This window comes from Chiloscyllium punctatum, chromosome 14 (genome assembly GCF_047496795.1).
Source record: "Chiloscyllium punctatum isolate Juve2018m chromosome 14, sChiPun1.3, whole genome shotgun sequence".
NCBI lineage: Eukaryota > Metazoa > Chordata > Chondrichthyes > Orectolobiformes > Hemiscylliidae > Chiloscyllium > Chiloscyllium punctatum.
This window is the reverse complement of record NC_092752.1, coordinates 8240334-8265764: the sequence shown is the minus strand read 5'-3', so window position 1 is coordinate 8265764 and position 25431 is coordinate 8240334. Positions and strand designations below refer to the sequence as shown.

General features: G+C 41.6%; 1 protein-coding gene across 3 annotated transcripts in view; it reads left to right on the top strand.

Annotated features, from left to right (window-relative positions):
- The window catches only part of LOC140485584 (SWI/SNF-related matrix-associated actin-dependent regulator of chromatin subfamily A containing DEAD/H box 1-like), a 125630-nt gene that overhangs the window by 62127 nt on the left and 38072 nt on the right, over positions 1-25431 (top strand). For all 3 annotated transcript variants that reach the window (XM_072583854.1, XM_072583855.1, XM_072583856.1), the window contains 4 exons: positions 3817-4019; positions 11057-11147; positions 17395-17494; positions 17776-17835. In XM_072583854.1, the coding sequence (XP_072439955.1) occupies positions 3817-4019; positions 11057-11147; positions 17395-17494; positions 17776-17835 (454 nt within the window). The remainder of the gene's footprint in view (positions 1-3816; positions 4020-11056; positions 11148-17394; positions 17495-17775; positions 17836-25431) is intronic.

The window sequence follows — 25431 nt, the reverse complement described above, 5'->3', positions numbered from 1 at the left end:
TCTCTCTCTCTCTCTCTCTCTCTCTGTCATGTGCTCTCACACTCACGCAATCTTTTTCCCCTAGCACTTTGGCAATTGACAGTACAAGATAAAATGTAGGCATGCCCAGAAGCAGAAATAAGTCATTGACATAAGTGGCCCAAACCTTCCCTTTTATTGTTCACATTGGAAAGGTAGAAAAATGCAAGTGCAGGTCTGTACATTTCTGATATGAGGGTTGCTGCCAGAGTGACAATTTATTGCTTATCCCTGATTACCCTTCAGGAGATGGTGATGAACAGTCTTATTCAAATACTGCTGTTGGAATATTCCAGGTTTTCGATCTCGTGATAGTAAAGATCCAGCATTATACGTGTAGCAAGGAGCTGTAAAGTAGTTTTGACAAATTGCTCCACTATTCTCCAAAGAACCACTTGGTGCAAGTGCTGTCATATTGTATAACAGCATATCATGCAACTGTCTGGTATAGGTCATCTCTGTCATTGCTGAGTAATACTCAATTGAGTGCAACAATGCATATCGTAATTGGAACCCTCTGCTCAACAACACCAGCAGCATCCCCTGGCCCAGCTTCCTCTCCTCACTAACATCAATGTCCCACCCTACCAACTGGTGAAAACCCACAAACTAGTTGACATTGTCCATTCTGTACCTCAATTAGCACTCTATGATAGCCTGTTCAAGCCTTCTACTGTGCAGCCTCCATCTCTTTCCTGAGCAAGATGTGCCAGCAACCACCCTTTCAATCAAGGAATGGGAAACCTGGGAATTTCTGATGTACTGAAGTTCCTTGACGTAATGCATTCTGTCCAGTGGGAGGTATTGACCTGCCATAGTGACATTGATTCTTGTTAAACAGATTCTGGGCAAGCCACGGCCCCCAAGCAATGGTCTTCCATTGCTCGGACATCAATATGAACCCACGTGCTTGTGAACAGATATGATAAATATTGCATGTTGCTGATGAATGCCCCTTCCATAGACTAAGTAATGGATTAATCACTCTAAACTCAGCTGATGTGGGCTATTCCTTGACTTTGGGGCTTTGCATTCACAAAATAAATGTTTTAAATCATTTGGAGGGAACTTTGAGGTACTAGATTTTCTCGAAGGTAGAGCTCACAAGTTTGAAATATGCTGTAAAGTAGTTTTGGCAAATTGCTCCAGTATTCTCCAATGAGCCACTTGGTGCTAATGGTGGCAAGAGTGAATGATTAGTGGAACCGGGGGTGTTCTGGTCTAACAAACTGTGTTTTGCTAAATGGTGTTGTCTTTTGACCACCATTAGAGCTGTACTCAGGCAGGGGAATGGAATGTCATCATATTGGTTTGACAGAAGGAGACAGGGGAGTTATAGAGGATTGTTGTTTAGATTGGAGACCAGTGAGCTGTGCTGTGCTGCAAGGATTGGAGCTGGGTCCACTGTTCTTCATTTATAGAAACAATAATGAGAATATAGGAGGCATGATTTGTAATTTTACTGATGATATCAAAATTGGTGGTATAATGGATAGTGAAGAAGGTTATCTCTGAGTACAAAGGAATTTTGATCAATTGGACTAGTACTACAAGGAATGGCAGATGGCATTTAATTTAGATAAATGCAAGGTGTTGGGTTTTGATAAGACAAACCAAGACAGGACTTGCACAGATATTTGTAGGGCATTGGGGAGTATTGCCAAACAGAGACCAAGGGTGCAGGTGCCTAGTTTTTTGAAAGTTGCATCACAGCTGAGAAGTGAGTGGTGAAGGTGTTTGGCAAATTTGCCTTCATCAGTCAGGGCATTGAATACAGGGTTGTGACAGCATGTTACAGTTGTACGAGACAGTGGTAAGGCCACATTTGGAGTACTACATGCAGTAATGTTTGCCCTGTTATAGAAAAGATGTTATTAAACTGGAAAGGGTGCAGAAAAGATTTACAAGGATTTTGCTGAGATTGGAGGCTTTGAATTAAAAGGAGAGGCTGGATAGGCTAGGACTTTCTCCTCTGAAGTGTAGGAGGCTGAGGGGTGCCCATAGAAAATTATGAGGAGCATGGATAAGGTGAATGGCCAAGGTCGTTACCCAAGGTAGTGGAGTCAAAACTGGAGGGCAAAGGTTTAAGATGCAAAGGGAAAGGTTTAAAAGGGGCCTGAGGGACTGCCAGAGGGAATGGTTGATACATATACAATTACAACGTTTGGAAGACATTTGGACAAGTACATGGCTAGGAAAGGTTAAGAGGGATATGGGCCAAGTGCAGGCAAATGGGACTAGTTCAATTCAGGAAACCTGGCCCACATGAATGCATTGGGCCAAAGAATCTATTTGTGCTGTATGATTATTCTAGTCTCATCATATCTTATCTGGCCTGACACCACTTGTTACGGTTAACCTGAGAATGTAACTTTTAAAAAGAGTTTTGTGATTTACTTATGAAAGAAGTGAAACTATCATGGTCATTCTAACAGATGAGAGTCTTAACGAACAATCAGGGTATTTTTCAATGTATAATTTCAGTTACATCACACTGTAAGCTTTTGCTATAAATTGTGTCTTATAGTTGTGTACTTCACAACCACCTGATGAAGGAGCAGCGCTCTGAAAGCTAGTGCTTCCAATTAAACCTGTTGGACCATAACCTGATGTGTGATTTTTAAACTTTGTACATCCCAGTCCAACACCGGCATCTCCAAATCATATTCCAGTCTTGTCATTTTTAGATATTAGGCAGGTTTTATGGAGTCAAATGTTGAGTCATTTCCTGCAGATCTCCCAATCTCTGACCAATTCTTGTGGCTGCAGAATTTATATGGCTGGTTATACATTTTCAAATCAATGGTAAGCCCTGGATCCCTGATGGTAGTGGGTTTTCTCATACCTTGAATGTTGAGATGGTTAAATTCTCTTTTTGGAGATATAGTAATTGCTTGCCACTTGTGTGGTACATATGTAACTGATGACTCCAGTCTGGATGTTATCCAGGTCATGATATTTGAGCACGGATGGCTGTAACAAAACTGAGGGAATCCTACAGAAGGAGAACCAGCAAAAATACTTCCTCTCCATTTACCCTCCAAATATTAGAGGAAGCAGGATGAGAGGCTCCAGTTTTGAGTTTGTTCAACACTTGTCTTGATGAAGGACATATGCCTGAAACATCGACTCTACTGCTCCTCGGATGTTCACTGACTCGCTGTGCTTTTCCACTGTTTAGACTTGTCCATCATTCTCCATCTACTCTTTACAATCTGTTCAGATTCCTGCTCTGCAGCCAGGGTTTATCTCCTGTTTGGACAAGTTAACAACAGACAGAACATTGTTTACATAAAATGCTCGACTAGAATGTTTTAAATTAGCAACATTCCAACAAAGTGGTGGACTGTGTTCATGCTTTGAAGTCATTGAACTCAGTGTTGAATCCTGAGGATGTAAAATGCTTAGGTGGAAAATGAGGTCCTGTTCCACCAACTTGTGTTGGGCTTTCTTGAAATGTTGCAACGGACATAGGAAATATATGTCAACACGAGCAAGGTTTTACTTGAGTCAACATTATCTGTTTGACCCACTGCATCTTAGACAATAAAATGTGCATGTATTGTGTTGAGGACTGAGGTTCTGTGTTAGGGACATAAATTTGCCTCCAAGCATGTTCCTTTACCCCGAGTAAACATTAGTCAAATTTGTGACATTAGTGGAACTCTAACTTTTGCTGTCAATGTTTTTGAATCCTTTATTTATGATATAAATTCATTGAAATAAATCCAATTTTTTGCATTCTCTTTAAAATATACTGCCTCAATAGTGGACGATAATTTGTATTTTCTGTTTCAGTTTAAAAAGTTTAATCGGTCACATGGTTTGTCTGAAGACTTGATATGGAATTGCAAAATAGTAATCAAGGAACGGGAAGTAGTTCTTAAACTTATGAACAGATGTGCTGAAATCTCCCAAAGATTAGAAGAACAAGTGACAGAAATAACAGAAGATGGTGGAAGTCACCAGACCATTGAACAGCCTGTCATTCTGAGCGAAAGGTTGGTTCCCCCCGCCCCCACCTTCCCCTGCCCCAATATTTACATGTTTTTATAAATGTAATATTTTGATATAACATGTATCTCATTGAAAAGTATTTCAATACATAATAAAACCTGTACAAAGAAGGTTAAAAGTTAAGTAAATGTTATTCAAGCTATCAAGTGAAGAACCATGATCTGTCTATTAGCAATAGCCCTTTGGTAAGCCAGTTTTGCATCATATTTTCTTTTTGTTAGTAGGGGTCAGATGTTGCAGAAATAAATTGTGATCCTTAGAGCATTATAGATGTAAAATATTCTGTAATTAAGTATCATCAGAGATTTGAAATGCACCCGATAAATGTCAGTGAGGTAGGTATGCGGTATTGAAGTTCTTGAGAGATGTTTGAACACTGGTATGTTGATACTATTCCAATATTTGAAAAATAATAGTTGGAAATGATTCTGTAGTGGAGCAAATTAACTTTTTAAAGGTATTTGTTTAACCACTATAGGCAGCAGTTGACAAACAGCATAGTTCTTTTTTAGGAAGGAGATTGTACTGAAATATTTTGGGATTTTAACATTTTGAATGAAAATTATTGATCAATTAAAAATAGCTTGGGCTTAAAAGGAGAAGCTTAAAAATCTATGGTTTAAGGAAATTGCAAATGGAACTACCAGTTCAAAAATAGATAAGCAGGAGGTTGGAGGAGCACACCAAGCCAGGCAGCATCAAGAGGTGGAGAAATCGATGGTTCAGGTATAACCCTTCAAAAATTCGACTTCCCCACCTCCTGATGCTGCCTGGCTTGCTATGTTCCTCCAGCCTCCTGCTTATCTAGATTTCATTATCTGCATTTTTTTTTGTCTCTAAGTTCAAAAATAAATGGCCATGAATGGAAAGTGTTTAAATTGTGGAGACGTCAAATTGGAAAGTTTTCTAGGAGTCTGTTATGGGCTTCCTATGTATGCATTAAATAACGAGTGGGAATATTCTGCCGTATTTGCCAGGCAATCTTAGCAGACAAAATAGACATTTGATTCATCATTCTTTAAGACACACTTAAATAAATCAAAATCACATTTAGATTTATTTGAAAGAAAATTACTATAAATACTGGAAACATGACTTCAGGTACTACCTGTGCTGAGAAACATTGTCAACATCTTGCATCAGAACTGGAAAATCTTGAGTAACTGATTACAAGGGTTGGGTGAGGGTAATAAGATTGATTTGCTGTACGTGGATTTCTGAAAGTTATTAGCTAACGTACTACATAACAAGTTTGTTTGCAAAATTAAAGTTGATAATAAAAGGGATAGTAGCTGAATGACAGGAATCTGTTGTGGTGAAAGTTATTGTTTTTCATACTGGAGATTAGTGTCTTCCAAGGGTCACTGTTTCGATCGCAGTTTTTTTTTATCAATATTATTGACCTAGACTAGGATTTGCATTGCCATGGACAATTTCAAAATTTGCAAATGTCAGAAAAACTTGGAAATACTGTGAACTGCCAAAATAATAATGATTAACTTCACAAAAACATAGGCTGCTAGAATGGGCAATCAAATGACAATTGAAGGCAAAAGTGTGTACTGCAGATGCTGGAGACTAGAGTCAAGAGTGTGGTGCTGAAAATACTCAGCAGGTCAGGCAGCATCCAAGGAGCAGGGAAATCAATGTTTCAGGCAAAAGCCCTTCCTCAGGAATGAGGCTGGGAGCCTTGGCACTGGAGAGAAAAACTGGAGGGGGATCAAGCTGGGGGAAGATAGCTGAGAGTGCAATAGGTGAATGGAGGTGGGGGTAAAAGTGATAGGTTGGAGGGGAGGGTGGTGCAGATAGGTGATAATGAAGATGGACAGATCATGAGGACGGTGCTGAGCTGAAAGGTTGAAACTGGGGTAAGTTGGGGAGAGGAGAAATGAGGAAGCTGGTGATACCCACTTGATGCCATGAGGCGGAAGATGAGGTGTTCTTCCCCCCCAGGCGTTGGGTGGTAAGGGAGTGACGATGAAGGAAGCCCAGGACCTGCATGACCTTGGCAGAGTGGGAGGGGGAGTTGAAGTGTTCAGCCATGAAGTTGTGGAGTTGGTTGGTGCGGGTGTCTTGAAGATGTTCTCTGAAGTGCTCTGCGGGTAGGTGTCCTGTCTCCCCAGTGTAGAGGAGATCGCATCGGGAGCAACGGATACAGTAAATGGCATGTGGAAGTGAAGGTGAAAATTTGATTGCTGTGGAAAGCTCCTTTGTGGCCTTGAACGGAGGTGAGGAAGGAGGTGTGGGCGCAGATTTTGCAATTCCTGTGGTTGCAGGGGAAGGTGCCAGGAGGGGAGAGTGGGTTGTTGGGGAACGTGGACCTGACTAGGTTGTCACAGAGGCAGTGATTTTTGCGGAAAGCGGATTGGGTGAGGTGGGAAATATATGTTTGGTGGTGGCATCCGTTTGTAAGTGACAGGAATGACGGAGGATGATGCGATGTACAGAGCAACCTCGATTATCCGAACGAGATGGGCGGGCACTATGTCTTTTGGATAATTGATTAATCAGTTAATTGATTCGACGTCGTTCCTGTGGGGCTCGGAGTTTTCTGTTAAGTGTGCTCCCCGTTCATTCACTAGGCAGCAGCACATGCCGTGCGAGCCCCCAACACCACCCAACACTGTCCCCTCATCCATCCCACAACTCCTCCAACACTGAACCCTGGGGTGGAATGTGTTGGTGAAGTTGATGAACTGTTCAACCTCCTCGTGGGAGCATGCAGTGACACCAATGCAGTCATCAATGTAGTGGAGGAAAAGATGAGGACTATTCTACGTAGCCAACAAAGAGACCGACATAAAAGCAAATTACTGTGGATGCTGGAATCTGAAATCAAAAGAGAAAATGCTGGAAAATCTCAGCAGGTCTGGCAGCATCTGTAAGGAGAGAAAAGAGCTGATGTTTCGAGTCTAACTGACCCTTTGTCAAAGAGACCGGCATAGCTGGGGTCCATGTGGGTGCCCATGTCTACCCCTGTCATCTAGAGGAAGTGAGAGGATTCAAAGGAGAAATTGTTGAGGGTGAGGACCAGTTCAGCCAAACTGATGTCAGTGCGTCAGTGGAAGAATACTGGTGGGGACATCAGGAGAGGAAGAAACGGACGGCTCGGAGGCTCTGGTCATTGCGGATGGAGCTGTATAAGGACTGGCTGTCCATGGTAAAGATGAGATGTTGGGGCCAGGAAAACGGAAGTCTTGGAGGGTGTGGGAGGTGTCCCAAATGTATGTAGGGAGTTCCTGGACTAGGGAGGATAGGATAGTATCGAGGTATGTGGAGATAAATTTGGTGGGGCAGGAGCAGGTGAGACGATAGGTCGGCTGCAGTAATCAGGCTTGTGGATCTTGGGTAGGAGGTAGAACCAGGCGGTGCGGGGTTCCTAAACTATAAAGTTGGAAGCTGTGGGTGGGTGATTCCCTATGGTGTACAGTCTGGGAGATGATGGTTTGGTGATGGGAAGTGAGGTTGTGGTTGAGGGGGCAGTAGGAGGAGGTGTCATAAAGTTGGTGCCAAACTACCACTGTACCCCCTTTGTCCATTGGTTTGATGGTGACATTGGGGTTAGAGCAGAGGGAGTGGCGTGCTGTGCATTGTGAAGGTGAGAGATTGGAGTGGATGAGGGGGGTGGACAGGTTTAGGCAGTCAATGTCTTGGCGGCAGTTAGAAATAGAGGTCGATGGCAGGTAACAGACCGGTATGGGGTATCCAGGTAGATGGGGTGTATTGGTGGCGGGCGAAGGGGTCCTCTGAATGTGAGCAGGAGTCTTGATTGAAAAAGTAAGCTCTGAGGTGGCAGAAGAAGGGTTTGATATCGCAACGTGTGTTGAATTTGTTGATCCATGGACGGAGGGGGATGAAGGTAAGGCCTTGCTGAGGACTGATTGTTCATCTTCAGTGTGGGGGAGGTCTGTGCAGGTTGATGAAAATCCGGCAGGGTTGGGAGCAAAGTGACAGTTGAAGTGAATAGAAATGTGAACTGATGAATTTTAGAAGAAAGAATGAGAAACAGGAGGGTACTCTTCTGAATTCTGTGCTAGACCAAAGAAATCTGCAGGTTTTTTTTCATAATTTCAGAACAATGTAATAAGGTATGGGAATCTTCAATTTTCTGAATAAACACATTACATACAAACAAAGTAGTGGTGAACTTGTAAAACTCTGGTTAGACCTCTAGCTGGAGTATTGTCCTGTCCTGCCCTGGGGATGGTGTATTCGGAATAATTTAAGGCACTGGAGAGGATGTAGAAAAAAATTATGGGGTTAGTTTTCAGCATAAGAGATCTCAGTTTTCAATGTAGATTGGAAAATTGGGACTCTTCAAGTGATATCAAAGTTATCACTTGAAGAAAAACTACACTCGATAGAGCATTTTTAAAAAGCTTCCTGTCAGTGGAATGATTGAAAATCAGAGGACGTTTCACTAAAGAACAAGAGACAACATGAGAAAAATCGCTTATACAGCAAGTGGTTAAAATCTGGCATTCATGTTCTGAGTCTGGTGGAGGCAATTTCAATCATGGCACTGAAAAGGGGATTGGATAATTATCAGAAATCTTTACTTTGGGGATGAACAATGCATCACAATGTTTGGCATGGCTGAGCTGCAGAGCCAAAGCTCAAGGGGAAGTGTTGGGAAATGTTGATGATGAAACAGTTGCTTGGTAGTTTGTGGCAGTTCAGAACTGATGGGTTGAACAGGTGTTCAAGGAAGAAAGAAAAGTACAAACTTTGGGTGTAGGCAGCGGCTCCCAGATTACAGGTAGCGCCTGGGAATCGCTGTGAAATGTGACTTGTGTTGCCCTCCATTATCATCTGAATCATTTATGTGCAATGTGTTGCACCTATATTGGAAAACATAAGTGTTTTTATCTGACTTAGCATAAAGACTCTATTTGTGACTGAGGTGAGGCCCATCAAGGGGGATTTGCATTAATCAGACACTTTATGGTACAGGTTGAAGACTGCTGTAATCATAGTACATTGCATATGAAATGCATGCAATATTCAACCAAGTGGGATACAGGCCTTGACTACAAGCAATCTTGACATGTCATTGGTTATTTCAAATTGATCATCATCACCTCTGCAGCAGATTTCATCACAGATGGCATTAGAGGCGTCACTGACGGGTGAACAGAGTCTCTTAAGGGGATACTTTGATAAGTGAGTGAGCAAAAATATGATTGGAGTATGAAGTGGGAAGATGTGAGATCATAGAATCCCTACAACGTGGAAACAAGTCCAACAAGTCTATACCAACCTTTCGCAGAGTATCCCACCCAGACCCATTCCCCTACCTATTAACTCTACATTTATCCCTGACTAATGCACCTAACCTACATCTCCCTGGACACTGGATAATTTAGCACAGTTAATTTGCCTAACCTGCACACCTTTGGATTGTGAGAGGAAACCGAACCCCAGAAGGAAACCAATGCAGACACTGGGCGAATGTGCAAACTCCACACAGACGGTCGCCCAAGGCTGGAATCAAATCCAAGTCCCTGCCACTGTGAGGCAGCAGTGCTAACCACTAAGCCACCATGCAGCCCACGTGAGGTTGTTCACTTTAATAGGAGATTAGAAAAACAAAATTATTTAAGTAGAGAGAGACTTAAATGCTGCTCTGAGCATCTGAAATATCTGACTATCCTTGTACATTAATCACAAAAGAGTAATATGTAGGTAGAGGGAAGAGCATGCATGAGGAAGACAAATAGAATCTTGCCCTTTATTTCAAGGGGAGTAGCATGTAAAAATGGGAACTCGTGCAGGGAATTGATGAAACCATACCTAGAGTACTATATCCAGTTTTAGCCTCCTTATTTGAGGGATGTATTTGCAATGAGGCAATTCAGAGAAGGTTCCTGGGTGATCCCAGGCTGATTCTTGTGATGAAGAGATTGTCCTATGAGGAAGGGTTGAATCATTGAAGTTTGGAAAAATGTTTGGTGAGCTTACTGAGACAAATAAGGTTTTGCGGGGACATGACGACAGAGTAGATAAGTGCTTCCCAAACCTTTTTCCATTGTAACATAATTTTGACGCCCAAAGTTTGCATGTCCTCAGATATGTGACAGCAGCTGGAGGGAAAACTGTTTTAATCTACAGCTATTAACTAAAGCGCAGCTACCTTCCATTAGAATTTTTTCAGACTGATACAGGCCTGCCAGACTGTGCCAGTTTCTGCTTTTAAACTGCAGATTGGTTAGCAGTTGGTCATGAGCTGAGTATGAGCCTGTGACCCCAAAGTTTTGTTACCAGCCCCATTAGGGATCTCAACCCATGAGTAGATGCTGAGAGGGGGCACAGTTTATAAGTAAGGGATCTCCCTTTTCAGACAGAGATGAGGAGGGAGATGTGTTTTTGCGGTTGATCATTAATCTTTGGAATATTCTTCCTCTGAACATTGGGGCTGGGTCATTAAATATATTTAAAGGCTGAGTTAGATGGATTTTGATCTACAGAGTAGTCAAGGCTTACAGGGTAGACAGGTAAGTGTAGTTAAACTCTCAGAGGAAGCAGTTATAAACGAGGTGAATGCTGACAAGTTTTGACTGACTATATGGCCCACTCGTGCTCTTAGTTCTTACATTCTTATGGACCCAATTGTAGCTCTCTGCAGTCCAGTTGCTTGTTGAACATCTAATTGTGAATGAGTTGTAATTTCCTCCAACTAACCATTGAATGTTTTCTTCAACCTCTACCAGATTCTCAGTCCCCTAACTACTCACTGTATCCCTCTCTCCACCACTGATATCTATTGAAGATTGTGCTGCATCAGTAATAAAATGATATTTTTCTGCGCTATTGTATTGTTAATAATACTATAAGATCTTGTGTGCCTTATGCATGGGGAGTTATTGGGTATAGTTTTATAAACTATGGAGTTGTTAAAACTGGTCTGACATCAAAATCATTACAGTAGTTCAGTCAATGCAGTGCTTGTAGGAAGTACATGCTTATATGCAAGAGTTTATTTTTTCTCCATGTTTGTGTCATCTGCTGTTATGTTCTACAGCTTGGAACTTAAACCATATCAACTAGTTGGACTAAATTGGTTGGTTTTGCTGAATAAACATCGGGTGAATGGTATTTTAGCAGATGAAATGGTAAGTAAAAATGATGCTGCTTAATATTGTGCCAATTGAATTATTCTTGTTATCGCTCCAATATTAATATTCGTTGCTCTTGGTGCATTCTCTACATTATTGAGTAGCTCACAATCTGAACAGGAAAAAGGTTCTGTTACTCATAATACCAAATGACACAAAAGCAGAAATTAGGCCATTCCGTCCATTGAGTCTGCTCTGCCAGTCAATCATAGCTGATAAGTTTCTTAACTCTATTATCTTGCTTTCTCCCAGTAACCTTTGATCCCCTTGATACTCAGGAACCTATCTATCTCAGTCTTAATATACTTAATGACCTGTCTTCCTCAGCCTTTTGTGGCAATGACTTCCATGGATTCCCCACTCTCTTGCTGAAGAGGTTACTCCTTATTCCATTCTAAAAGGTCTTCCTTTTACTCTAAGGCTGTGCATTCTGGTCCTAATCTCTTCTACCAGTGGAAACATCCTCCCAACATCACTTCTATCCAGGCCATTCAGTATTCTCTGTTTCAATGAGATCCCTCCTCATCCTTCTAAACTCCAAGTATAAACCCAGAGTTTTCAAACGTTCCTCATATGTTAAGTTTTCCGTTCCTGAGACCATTCTCGTGAACCTCCTCTGAACACGCTGCAGGGGCCAATACATCCTTCCTGAGATATGAGGCTCAAAACTGCCCAAAAATGGGGTATCTGACGAGAGCCTTATAGAGCCTCAGAAGTACATCTCTGCTTTTATATTCAACTCATCTCAAAATAGATGCCATCATTGCAATTGCCTTCCTAACTATTGACTCAACCTGCAAATTTGCCTTGAGAGAATCCTGGACGAGAATTCCCAATTCTCTTTGCACTTCAGACTTCTAAATTTTCTTCCAATGTAGAAAATAGTCTGTGCCACTATTCTTCCTGCCAAAGTGCATGACCTGGCACTTTGCCACATTGTATTCCATCTGCCACTTCTTTGCCCACTCTCCTAACCTGTCCAAATCCTTCTGCAACCTCTCCGTCTCCTCAGTCTACCTGTCCCTCTACCTATCTTTGTAACATCTACAAATGTAGCCTGAATGCCCTCCGTTCCTTCATCTATATCATTAGTGTATAGTTGTGGTCCCAACATTGAGCCTTGTGGAATACTACTTTGTCACTGGCTGCCATCCTTAGAAGGACCCTTTTGTCCCCACTCTCTGCTTTCTGCCAGACAGCCAAGCTTCTATCCATGCTAGCACCTTACCTCTGACACTGTGTGCCCTTACTCAGCCTCCTGTGCGGCACCTTGTCAAAGAAGTCTTGAAGTCCAGGTAGAAAACATCAATTGGCTTGCCTTGGTCTAACCTGCTCGTTACTTCCTCAGAATTTTACCAGATTTGTCGGGCATGACCACCTCCTTGATGAAGCCATGCTGACTTTGCCCTATTTTGCCATATGCTTCCAAGTATTCAGAAATCTCATCCTTCACAATGGCTTCCACAATCATCTCCATGACCAAGACTAGGCTAATTGGTCTGTAAGTTTTCGTCTTTTCCCTCCCTCATTTTGTTTTAATCTAGTCAATCATGGTTGCCTCATCCTCCCTGTACTATGCTGCTTTTTCCTTGGGACGAATTTCTGCTGTGTTTCCTGAATTACTCCCAGAAACTCTCGCCGTTGCTGTTCTACTAGCTTTTCTGTTCGGCTCCTCTCCCAGTCAATTCTGTCCAGCTCCTCCCTCATGCCTCTGTAGTTACCTTTATTCAGCTGTAATACCATTATCTTTGATTCTATCTTCTCCCTCAAATTGCAGAGTAAATTCGACCATATCATGATCACTGCCTCCTAAAGATCCCTTCACCTTAAGGTCCCTTATCATGTCCGCCTCATAGCACAGCACTAAATCTGCTATTACCTGTTCCCTAGTGGGCTGCATCACAAGCTGTTCCAAAATGCCATTTCATTGACATTCCGCAAATTCCTTTTATTGCAATCTACTACCAATCTGATTTTCCCAGAATACCTGCATATTGAAATCCCCCATGATCACTGTAACTTTGCCTTTCCTATAAACTTTTCTGTCTCCTGTGTCTTGCGCTGCAACTCCTGACTGCTATTTGGAGGCCTGTACGTAACTCCAACTATGGTCTTTTTACCCATTGCAGTTCCTCAATTCTACCCACACAGATTCTAAACATCTGACCCTACTTATTTCTTACTGTTGATTTTATTTCATTTCTTACTAATAAAGCGACCTCATCCCATCTGTCCACCTGCCTATCTTTTCAATAAGATGTATTACTTAGAATATTCACCTCTCAGTCCTGATCCCTTTGTAGCCGTGATGTCCACCACATCGTACCTGCCAATTTCAGTGTGTCACAAGCTCATTTGCCTTATATCTGAAAGCGCACAGTTTAAAGAAATAACACATTGAGTCCTGTATTAACTGTCCCTCTTCTCATTGTTATTCATTTGTGTGCTTGAAGTTTGATTGCTACCCCTTTCTGTACATTTCTGTCCTCTATTGGAGATTTTAACAACCTTGCCTGAGTTCTGTGCTCTTGTCTCCTCCTTTAATTTGTGTTTTCTAATTTCCCCTATAAATGAGCCTCCTCACCCTATTCACTTCAAAACTCTGTCTTCAGCCCTAGTTATGCGCTTCACTAGGACTCTGGCCCCAGCACGGTTCAGATGAAGACAGTCCCTTTTTCTCCAATACTGGTGCCAGTGTCCCATGAATTCAAACTCCTTTCTCCCACATTTATCTTTGAGCCACGTGTTTACCTGCTTAATCTTTATAAGCCCTGTACCAATTAGCTTGTGGCTCAGGTAGTAATCCAAAGATGATTAGCTTTTTGGTTCTGCTTTTTAATTTCGCTCCTAGCTGTTCATACTCCCTTAGCAGAACCTGTGCTGTAGTTTTATCTAGGTTGTTGGTACCTACGTGGACCATGACCACTGGATCTTTACTCTCCCATTCCAAGTTCCACTGCAGCCGAACGAGGTCGAACCTGAGCATCAGGCAGACAGGCAACACAACCTTCAGGACTCTCGATCCTGGCCACAGAGATCAGTGTCTATGCCTCTAAAGATACTATCCCAAATTACAATAGCGTTTCTCTTCTCTCTCCCCACTTGAATGGCCCCCTGCACTACAGTGCATGGTCACTTGGCTCATCCTTTATTCAGTGCCCATTCCCGTCCTCACAAGGAGCAGAAGTCTTGAATCTGTTGGACAAAGGCAGGAACTGAGGCTCCTGCAACTCTCATGTTAACAATCCTTAGCTGGAAGATTTTGAAAGCTACCCATGCTGTGGCTTGAGAAGAAAAATTAGGACACGTGAAATGATTCTTGTATTTCTATATTACTCTATTCATAATCCTGATAAATGACAGACTATGTCCTCTCAACTAGTTCCCATTTCAACAATAATCTCCAAAACTATTGGGGAAAGGCTAGTTTTGACCATATTGGGCAAGAACTTTCAAAAGCTGATTGGGGGCAGATGTTTGCAAATAAAAGGACAGCTGGGAAATGAGATAATGAGAGTCCAGCGACAGCATATTCCTGTTGGGGTGAAAGTAATGGCTGGTAGGTGTAGGGAATGTAGGATAACGAGAGAAATTGAGGGTTTGGTTAAGGAAAAGAAGCATATGTCAGTTATAGATTGAGTGAGTCATCAGAGTATTAAGGCAGTGGGATTATACTTAAGAGGGAAATCAGGAAGGCATGGTGGCACAGTGGTTAGCACTGCTGTCTCACAGTGCCAGAGACCCGGGTTCAATTCCCGCCTCAGGCAACTCTTTGTGTGGAGTTTGCACATTCTCCCCGTGTCTTGCGTGGGTTTCCTCCGGGTGCTCCGGTTTCCTCCCACAATCACAAAGATGTGCAGGTTAGGTGAATTGGCCATGCTAAATTGCCCTGAGTGTTAGATGAAGGGGTAAATGTAGGGGAATGGGTCTGGGTGGGTTGCGCTTTGGCGGGTTGGTGTGGATTTATTGAGCCAAAGGGCCTGTTTCCACACACTCTTAAGTAATCTAATCTAATCTAAAAAGGGAACATGAGAGCTTTGGCAAATAGGGTTAAGGAGAATCCAAAGGGTTTTTACAAATGCGTTAAGGACAAAGGAGTAACTAGGTAGAAAATAGGGCTCCTCAAAGATCAGCAAGGCGGCCTTTGTGTGGAGCTGAAGGAGATGGGGAAAATACTAAACAAGTATTTTGCATCAGTGGAGAAGGACATGGAAGATATAGGATGTAAGGAAATAGATGGTGATATCTTGAAAAATGTCCATATTGCCAAGGAGGAAGTGCTGGATGTCTTGAAATGTATAAAAGTGGCTAAATCCCCAGGACCTGATTGGGTGTACCCTAGAACTCTGTGGGAAGCTAAGGAACTGATTGCTGGGCCCCTTGCTGAGATATTTGTATCATCAATAATCACAGGTGGGGTGCCGGAAGACTGGAGGTTGGCTAACATGGTGCCACTATTTAAGAAAGTTGGTAAGGACAAGCCAGGGATCTATAGACCGGTGAGCCTGACGTCGGTGGTGGGCAAGTTGTCAGAGGGAATCCTGAGGGACAGGATGTACATGTATTTGGAAAGGCAGAGACTGAGTCGGGTTAGTCAATGTGGCTTTGTGCGTGGGAAATCATATCTCATGAACTTGATTTGAGTTTTTTGAAGTAGTAACCAAGAGGATTGATGAGGGCAGAGTGGTAGACATGATCTATATGGATTCAGTAAGGTGTTCAACAAGGTTCCCCATAGGAGACTGGTTAGCAAGGTTAGTTCTCAAGGATTACAGGGAGAACTAGCCATTTGGATACAGAACTGGCTCAAAGGTAGAAGACCGAGGATGGTGTTGGAGGGTTGTTTTTCAGACTGGAGGCCTGTGACGAGTGGAGTGCCACAAAGATCTGTGCTGGGTCCACTACTTTTCATTTATATAAATTATTTGGATGTGAGCAGAAGAGGTATAGTTACTAAGTTTGCGGATGAGACAAATTGGAGGTGCTGTGGAGAGCGAAGAAGGTTACCTCAGAATACAACAGGATCTTGATCAGATGGGCCAATGGGCTGAGAAGTGGCAGATGGAATTTAATTTAGATAAATGTGAGGTGCTGCATTTTGGGAAAGCAAATCTTAGCAGGACTTGTACACTTCATGGTAAGGTCCTGGGGAGTGTTGCTGAACAAAGAGACCTTGGAGTGCAGGTTCATAACTCCTTGAAAGTGGAGTTGCAGGTAGGTAGGATAGTGAAGGCAGCATTTGGTATGCTTCCTTTAATGGTCAGAGTATTGAGTACAGGAATTGGGCAGTCATGTTGAAGCAGTACAGGACCTTGATTATGCCACTTTTGGAATATCGTGTGGAATTCTATTCTCCTTCCTTTTGGAAGGATGTTATGAAACTTGAAAGGGTTCAGAAAAGAATTAGAAGGATATTGCCAGAGTTGAAGTGTTTGAGCTATAGGGAGAAGTTAAATAGGCTGGGGCTATTTTCCCTGGAGCATCGGAGGCTGAGGGGTGACCTTATAGAGGTTTATAAAGTCATGAGGGGCATGGATAGGATAAATAGACAAAGTCTTTGCCCTGCGGTGGGGGGGTCCAGAACTGGAGAGCATAGGTTTAGGGTGAGAGGGGAAGGATATAAAAGAGACCTAAGGGGCATCTATTTCACGCAGAGGATGATACGTGTTTGGAATGAGATGCTGGAGGCTAGTACAATTGCACCTTTTAAAAGGCATCTGGATAGGTATATGCATAGGAAGGGTTTGAAGGAATGTGGGCTTGGTGCTGGCAAGTGAGGTTAGATTAGGTTGGGATATCTGGTTGGCATGGACAAGTTGGACCGAAGGGTCTGTTTCCGTGTTGTATAACTCTTAAAACATAAAATGGGCCAAATAACTGGATTCAAACCTAACCCAATGCATAATGCTCAATCTGCATGATGTTCAGAATCTATAAAAATGCATTTTCTGCCCTGCGTGACTACTTTACAATGTGTTTTATTGTTGCAAATTTCAAACGTAATATTTTGTTCTCAAATGATTACAACTTGTTTTCTACCTGTGCTGTTTGAAATATAAATCGGTGTTGTTTACATTATCTGAGTAATAGCTTCTTCCTGACAGGTTTCCCCATAGTAAATATTGATGATCTAGATTTCAATAATTCATCTACTAAATAGTATGAAAAGCTAACACTTTATTCCTGTCAGGGATGGAGAGGGTGTAGTTTGTTCATGTTTCAATCATGTTATATTTACATGCAGGGACTGGGGAAAACTGTACAAGCTATATCATTCCTTGCCTACCTTTACCAAGAAGGAGATAAAGGACCACATCTCATCATTGTACCTGCTTCTACCCTAGGTAATGTTAAATCTCAAAATGCTAAATCAAGTGACTAGCTATTGAAAACGAACACAGAAATTAACTTGTCTTTTTTGCTGTTTAGTCGTGTTTCTCATTCCCCTCCAGCCCCCTGTGTTTCATACATTATTAATGTTTTGACAGTTCTCTATGACTTGCAATATTAATTCTTTTAGTACAAAGTTACTTCAGAACATGTAAAGGCGAACACATGATTCAGTCTTAGTATAAATAAACCTACTGTTGTCCTGATCATTTTAAAAAAATTCTCTTTTCCTTAGACAACTGGATTCGGGAACTTAACCAGTGGTGTCCTGAACTCAAAGTCCTCCTTTATTATGGTAAGGTTTGTGTGCCATAATTGCCCTAACGAAAGAAGCTGCACAGTTTTTTGTTTTTTTTAATTGCATTCCTCTGCTTACTAATTTGAAACACTTTCTAAATAAAGTACTATAAATGTAGTAAGTTAGTTCAGGAAAGTTTTTTAGACTAGCAAGTTCTAGAGCCAACCAGAGAGCAGGCTGTGTTATCTATGGTACTGTGCAATGACACTGATTTAATTCATGATCTCATAATGAAGGCCCTTCCACGTATCGTTTATCGTAATTGAAGATCGCATTCAGTATCCAGAAGAGAATGGACTCTAGTATTTGAAGCTTAAACCAGGGAGATTGATGGAATAAAGAAAGACCTGTATGAAATCATAAAGTCACACAGCATGGAAACAGACTTTTTGGACCAACTTGTAATTGCACCCACCTCTAACACTTTCTCTGGCAGCTGGTTCTACAACGTACCACCCTCTGTCTGAAAAGGTTGCCCCTCCGATCCCTTTTTCAATCTTTCCCCTCTCACCTTATACCTATGTTTCTAGCTTTAGATACTCCTACCCTGGGAAATAAACCTTGGCTGTTCACCTTCTCCATGCCTCTCATGATTTTATAAATCTCTATAAGGTCACCCCTCTACCTCCAATGCTCCAGGGGAATCAAGTCCAAGACAGTCCTTTATAACTAAAACACTCCAGTCTCGGCAGCATCCTTTATAAAAGTTTTTTTTTGTACCATTTCCAGTTTAACAACATCCTTCCTTCAGCAGGTGTACTGAGAAATTAGATTATAAGTTACTAGAGATAAAATGGAGATTTTTGAGGATATGTTTTAGAATGCTCAAAGTATGTATTCCTGTGAGAGAGAATAGTTCCAAGGAGCAGAGTTCATCTGTGCTAACTAAGAAAAATCAAGATAGTATTGAATTGAAAGAAAATGCTTATTCTTCTGTAAAGTTGAGTGGAAAATCAGAAGATAGAATATTAATAACAGCAAAAATGATTTGAGACGTGGCTAGGGGAGGGACAGGAATGGTTGATGCAGATTCCAGGATTTAGATGTTTCAGCAAGAACAGAGATGATGGCTTTCGGGGGGTGTGGCATTGTTAATCAAGGTTAGTATTACGCAGCTGAGAGAACATTTGAGGACTCATCCACTGAGGTAGTTTGGGCTGAGGTTAGAAACAGGAAAGGAGAGGTTACCCCATTGGGAGTTTTCTACAGGCCTCCTATTTGTTCCAGGGATGTAGAGGAAAGGATAGCAAAGATGATTCTCAATAAGAACGAGCGTAACAGGGTAGCTGTTATGGGGGACTTTAACTTCCCCAATATTGACTGAGAACACTATAGTTCAAGTAGTTTATATGGGTCAGTTTTTGTTCAATAGGTGTAGGAGGTTTTCTGACATAGTATGTAGACGACCAACAAGGGGTGATGCCTTATTTGATTTGATACTGGGGAATGAACCTGGCCAGAAATTAGATTTGGAGGTAGGTGAGCACTTTGGCAATAGTGACCATAATTCAGTTATGTTCACAATAGCAATGGGCAGAGGTACGTGTATCTCGCAGGGAAAAAGGTATAACTGGGGAAAAGGCAATTATGATGCGATTAGGCAAGATTTAGGATGTGTAGGGTGGGGAAGTGAACTGCAGGGGGTGGAGCTCATTCAAGGAACAGCAACTGCAGGTCCTTGTTAAGTCCTTATTAAGCAGGGCGGTAGTTGTTGAGAGGGGGAGCCATGTTTTACTGAAGAAGTTGAAGCTCTTTTCAAGAGGCAAAAGGCTGCTTATATGAGAATGAGGCATGAAGGCTCAAATAGGAGGCTTCAGTGTTATAAGATAGCCAGAAAAGATCTAAAGAGAGGGCTAAGAAGAGCCAGGAAGGGACATAAGAAGTTGTTGGCAGATAGCATGAAGGAAAACCTGAAGACTGTAGGTATATCAGGAATAAAAGAATGGTTCCAATCTTACTCTTGTCAATCAAAGATAGTAGTCGAAAGTTGTGTGTGGAATCTGAGGACGTAGGGGAAGCACTTCATACTTTTCGTCAGTATTCACATTGGAAAAGGGCAATGTTAGTGAGAATACGGAGATATAGGCTAAAAGATTAGATGCTATTGAGGTTGAGAAAGAGGAGGTGTTAGTGATTTTGGAAGATCTGAAAATAGATACACCCCCCTGGGCCGGAGGGGATTTATCCTCTGATTCTCTGAGAAGTCAGGGAGGTGATTGCAGAGCCTTTGCCTTCGATCTCTATGTCATCATTGTCTGCAGGAGTAGTGCCAGAAGAGTGGAGGATAGCAATTGTTGTTCCCTTGTTTAAGAAGGGGAGTCAGGAAAACCCTGGTAATTATAGGCCAGTAAGCCTGCCTTCTGTTGTGGGTAAGGTGTTGGAAAATGATGTAAGATGTTGGCTTTATAATAATCTAGAAAAGAATAATTTGATTAGGGGTAGTCAACACAGTTTTGTGAAGGGTAGGTCATGCCTCACTAACCTTACTGAGTTCTTTGAGGTGACAAACAGGTGGATGAAAGTAAAGCCTTGATCCGGTGTATATGGACTTCAGTAAGGTGCTTGATAAGGTTCCCCATGGTAGGCTATTATACAAAATACTGAGGCATGGGATTGAGTGTGATTTAGTGGTTTGGATCAGAAATTGGCGAGCTGAAAGAAGACAGAGGGTGCTAGTTTGATGGGAAATGTTCACCCTGGAGCTCAGTTACCAGTGGTGTGCTGCAAGGATCTGTTTGGGGCCATTGCTGTTTGTCAGTTTTATAAATGATCTGGATGTGGGCGTAGAAACTTGGATTAGTAAATTTGCAGATGACACTAAGGTAGGCAGAGTTGTGGATAGTGCTGAAGGATGTTATGTGTTACAGAGGGACATGGATAAGATGCAGAGCTGGGCTGAGAAGTGGCAAATAGAGTTTAATGCAGAAGAATGTGAGGTTGTTCATTTTGGAAGAAATAACAGAATGCAGAGTACTGGTATAATGGTTACATTCTTGGCAGTGCAGGTGAACAGAGAGATCTGTGTCCTGGTGCATAAATCCCAGAATGTTGCCACCCAGGTTGATAGGGTTGTTAAGAAGGCATATGGTGTGTTGGGTAGGGGGATTGGGTTTCTGAGCCACAAGGTCATGCTTCAGCTGTACAAGACACTAGTAAGGCTGCACCTGGAGTATTGCGTGCAATTCTGATCACCGCATTATAGGGAGGATGTGGAATCTTTGGGAGGGGTTCATTTGTTATTTTCCTAGCTAGCTTTCTCTTTTACTCTAATTTCACTGTCCTCATTAAGAGAACATAAAACATTATAGCGTAGTACAGGCCCTTCTGCCTAGATGTTGCCTGGTATGGAAGGAAGGCCTTACAAGGAAAGGCTGAGGGAACTGAGGTTGTTTTCGTTGCAGAGAAGACGGCTGAGAGGTGACTTAATTGAGACGTATAAGATAATCAGAAGGTTAAATAGGGTGGACAGTGAGAGCCTTTTTCCTCCGATGGTGAAGGCTAACATGATGGGACATAGCTTTAAATTGAGGGGTCATAGATTTAGGACAGATATTCGAGGTAGTTTCTTCACTGAGTAGTAGGGGAGTGGAACGAACTGCGTGCAACAGTAGTAGACTCGCCGACGTTAAGGGCATTTAAATGGGCATTGGACATGCATATGGATAATAATGGAATGATATCGGTAAGATGAGCATCAGATTATTTTCACAGGTCGGCGCAACATCAAGGGCAGAAGGGCCTGTACTGCGCTGTAATGTTTTATGTTCTCTTAATGAGGACAGTGAAATTAGAGTAAAAGAGAAAGCTAGCTAGGAACATAATAAATGAGAAATTTATTAGAACAGCTGACAAAATCCTGATCATTTCATCCTAGGGTCTTAAAAGAAATTGCTGCTGAAGTGTTACATGATTAAGTTTTAATTTTACAAAATTCTCTGAAATCTGGAAAGATTGCATCAGATTGGAAAATAACAAATGTGACTCATCTATTCAAGATAGGGGAAAACAAATTGGGTAGATACACACCAGTTTGCTTAACATCTGTCATATGCTGCAATCTTTTATGAAAGGAGATATAACAAAGTACTACTTGGAAAATCTCGATGCAATCAGCTGGGGTCATCATTCTTTTATGAAAGAGAAATTGTGTTTAAATAACTCATTGCATGTTACTTCAGAAAACTCCAGTGTGGATGAAGAAGAAAGTGGGTGTTGTCTACTTAGATTTCCAAAAGGCATTTGGAAAGCTGCCACATCGAAGATTACTATGCACAATAAGACCTTATGGTGTAAGGAGTACCACAGTTGCAGAGCAGATTGGTTAGTGGAAAAGAGGAGGTATAAATGGGTCATTTTTTTGGATTGGAAGGAATAGCTGCTGAAGGACTTATGCCCAAAACGTCGACTCTCCTGCTCCTCAGATGCTGCCTGACCTGCTATGCTTTTCCAGCATTACACTCTTCGACTCTGATCGCCAGCATCTGCAGTCCTCACTTTCTCCCATTTTTCAGGTTCGCAAGCTGTGATGAGTGGTGCACCAAAGAAACCTCCATTTATGTTATGATTTGGATGAACAAACCAAAAATATGGTTGCCGATGTTGCAAAAATAAGAAGGAATGTCAGTTGTGAAAAGAATATGAGTCTGCAAAAGGGTATAGATGGTTAAGTGAGTGGTCCAAAGTTTGGTAGTTGGCATATCATGTAAGAAAATGCAAACTGGCTATTTTACCAGGAATGATTTTTTTAAAAAGACATACTTAAATGCAGAGGGATTGCTGAACTCTGAACTACAGAGGGATCTGGGCCTCTGGTACATGATTCGCATAAGTTAATGTACAAGTGACTATGAAAACAAATAGAATGTCATTTGCTGCAAGAGGAACAGAGCAAAACAAGAGATACTTTGCTAAAGCTCTGCAGAACATTGGCAAGAACACATCTGGAGTTCTGCATAGTTTTGGAATCCTTATTTAAGAAAATATATGCATCAGTTGCAATTCAGAGAAAGTTTGATTGACTAGTACCAAAAATGGGGGTTATCTTGTGTGGAAAAGTTGGATAGGCTGGGCCTTATCCATTCATATGTTGAAAAGTAAGAAGTGATCTTCTTGACTTTTACAAAAAGGATAATGAAGAAAGGATGTTTTCTCCTTATGAGAGACTTGAAATAGGAAACACTGTTTAAAAATAAAAAGGCCTTGCATTTAAGTGGAGAGTAGGAGAAATTATTTCTCTGAAGATCCATGAGTCTGCTTCCGCTGCTCTGAGAAAGAGTTATTGAATGTTTTCTAGATGGGAGGCAGAGTTTTGACTCATGACGTAGTCAAAGATTATCAGGTGAATGAGAATGTGGGGTTGAAGGCACAGTCAGATCGGCTATCTTATTGAATAACTAAACAGGCTTGAGGGACTGAATGGCCTATACCTGCTCTGCATTTATATGTTCTTATGGTACCACAATCTTTCCTTCCAATTCATATTTTCCATTTTACTTTTCAACCAAATGCAGCAAAACATTTGTTTTTGTTATGTATAGGCACATGGACAGTTGTATCATTTCCTGGCATCAGTAATCTTAGCAAGTTTATAGAAGCTTTGTAGCTCAGGTTGAGGTTCTGGATGTAAGTTTGCTGAGCTGGAAGTTTTGTTTTCAGGTGTCTTGTCATCATACTAGGTAACATCTTCAGTGAGCCTCCGAATGAAGCACTGATGGTGTAGCCCTCTTTCTGTTTATATGTTCGAGTTTCCTTGGGTTGGTGATGTCATTTCCTATGGTGATGTCATTTCCTGTTCATGTTCACAGTGATCCAAGCCAATGTGTTTATTGATAGAGTTCCGGTTAGAATGCCATGCTTCCAGAAATTCTCATGCGTGTCCCAGTCCTGGGATGGATGTGTTGTCCCAGTTGAAGTGGTGTCCTTCCTCGTCAGTTTGTAAGGATACTAGTGAGAGTTGGTGTTCATATATCCTGGTAGCTAGTGTCTGTCCCATGTAGTGTTTGTTACAGTTCTTGCAAGGTATTTTGTAGATGACATTAGTTTTGTTTGTTGTCTGTATAGGGTCTTTCAAGTTCATTAGCTGCTGTTTTAGTGTTCTAGGTTACACCTGATCAGGTCCTAGGGATTTATCCACCTTTACCCGTTTCAACGCATCCAACACTTCCTCCTCTGTAATATGGACATTTTGCAAGATGTCATTATCTATTTCCCTACAGTCTATATCATCCACATCCTTTTCCACAGTAAATACTGATACAAAATACTCATTTAGTATCTCCCCCATCTCCTGTGGCTCCACCCAAAGGCCGCCTTGCTGATCTTTTGAGGGGCCTATTCTCTCCCTAGTTACCCTTTTGTCCTTAATATATTTGTAAAAACTCTTTGGATTCTCTTTAATTCTATTTGCCAAAGCTATCCCATGTCCCCTTTTTGCCCTCCTGATTTCCCTCTGAAGTATACTTCCAATTCCTTTCTCCTCTTCTAAGGATTCACTCAACCTATCCTGTCTATGCCATACATACGCTTCCTTCTTTTTCTTAACCAAACCCTCAATTTCTTTAGTCATCCAGCATTCCCTATACCTACCAGCCTTTCCTTTCACCCTAATAGGAATATACTTTCTCTGGATTCTCGTCATCTCATTTATGAAAGCTTCCCATTTTCCAGCTGTTCCTTTACCTGTGAACATCTGCTCCCAATCAGGTTTCGAAAGCTCTTGCCTAATACTGTCAAAATTGGCCTGTCTCCAATTTAGAACTTCAACTTTTAGATCTGGTCTATCCTTTTCAATCATTATTTTAAATCTAAGAGAATTATGGTCGCTGGCCCCAAAAGTGCACCCCCACTGACACCTCCATCACCTGCTCTGCCTTATTACCCAAAAGGAGGTCAGGTTTTGCACCTTCTGTAGTAGGTACATCCACATACTGAATCAGAAAGTTGTCTTGTACACACTTAACAGATTCCTCTCCATCTAAACCCTTAACACTATGGAAGTCCCAGTCTATGTTTGGAAAGTTAAAATCCCCTACCATAATCACCCTATTATTCTTACACATAGCTGAGATCTCCTTACAAGTTTGAATCTCAATTTCCCTCTGACTATTAGGGGGTCTATAATACAACCCAAATAAGGTTATCATCCCTTTCTTATATATTGAGGGAAAATACCACAATAGCTAACAATCAAACTGGTTGTGTTTTGGGTCAAAAAAAAATCTTCCACTTGAGGTTTTATGCAGAATTTTGCATTTTATGACTGTGCTGCATGAGCTTAAAGATGAACTTGTAATTTTTAAGTTAGAAGCTAAATTTTACATATCCGATTTGATTTTTCTGGGATTCAACATCTCATGGCATGCCACATTTGCTTGATTTGTTCATAACTGTTCAATGTTTAAACATTTTAATAACAGTGAGCTCATAGCAATGCAGCCCCATATCTTGGGCATTGATGGGAGATGGCACTGGAAATGTCTCCTTAACCAGTGTGATTTAAGCATGAAGTTTTTGCGTCAGCTTCCAGCATTTGGCACTATTTTTGTGCTTTTACTTGCTTTGGTTTAAGTGTTGAGTAGGGCAAGGACTAAGAAA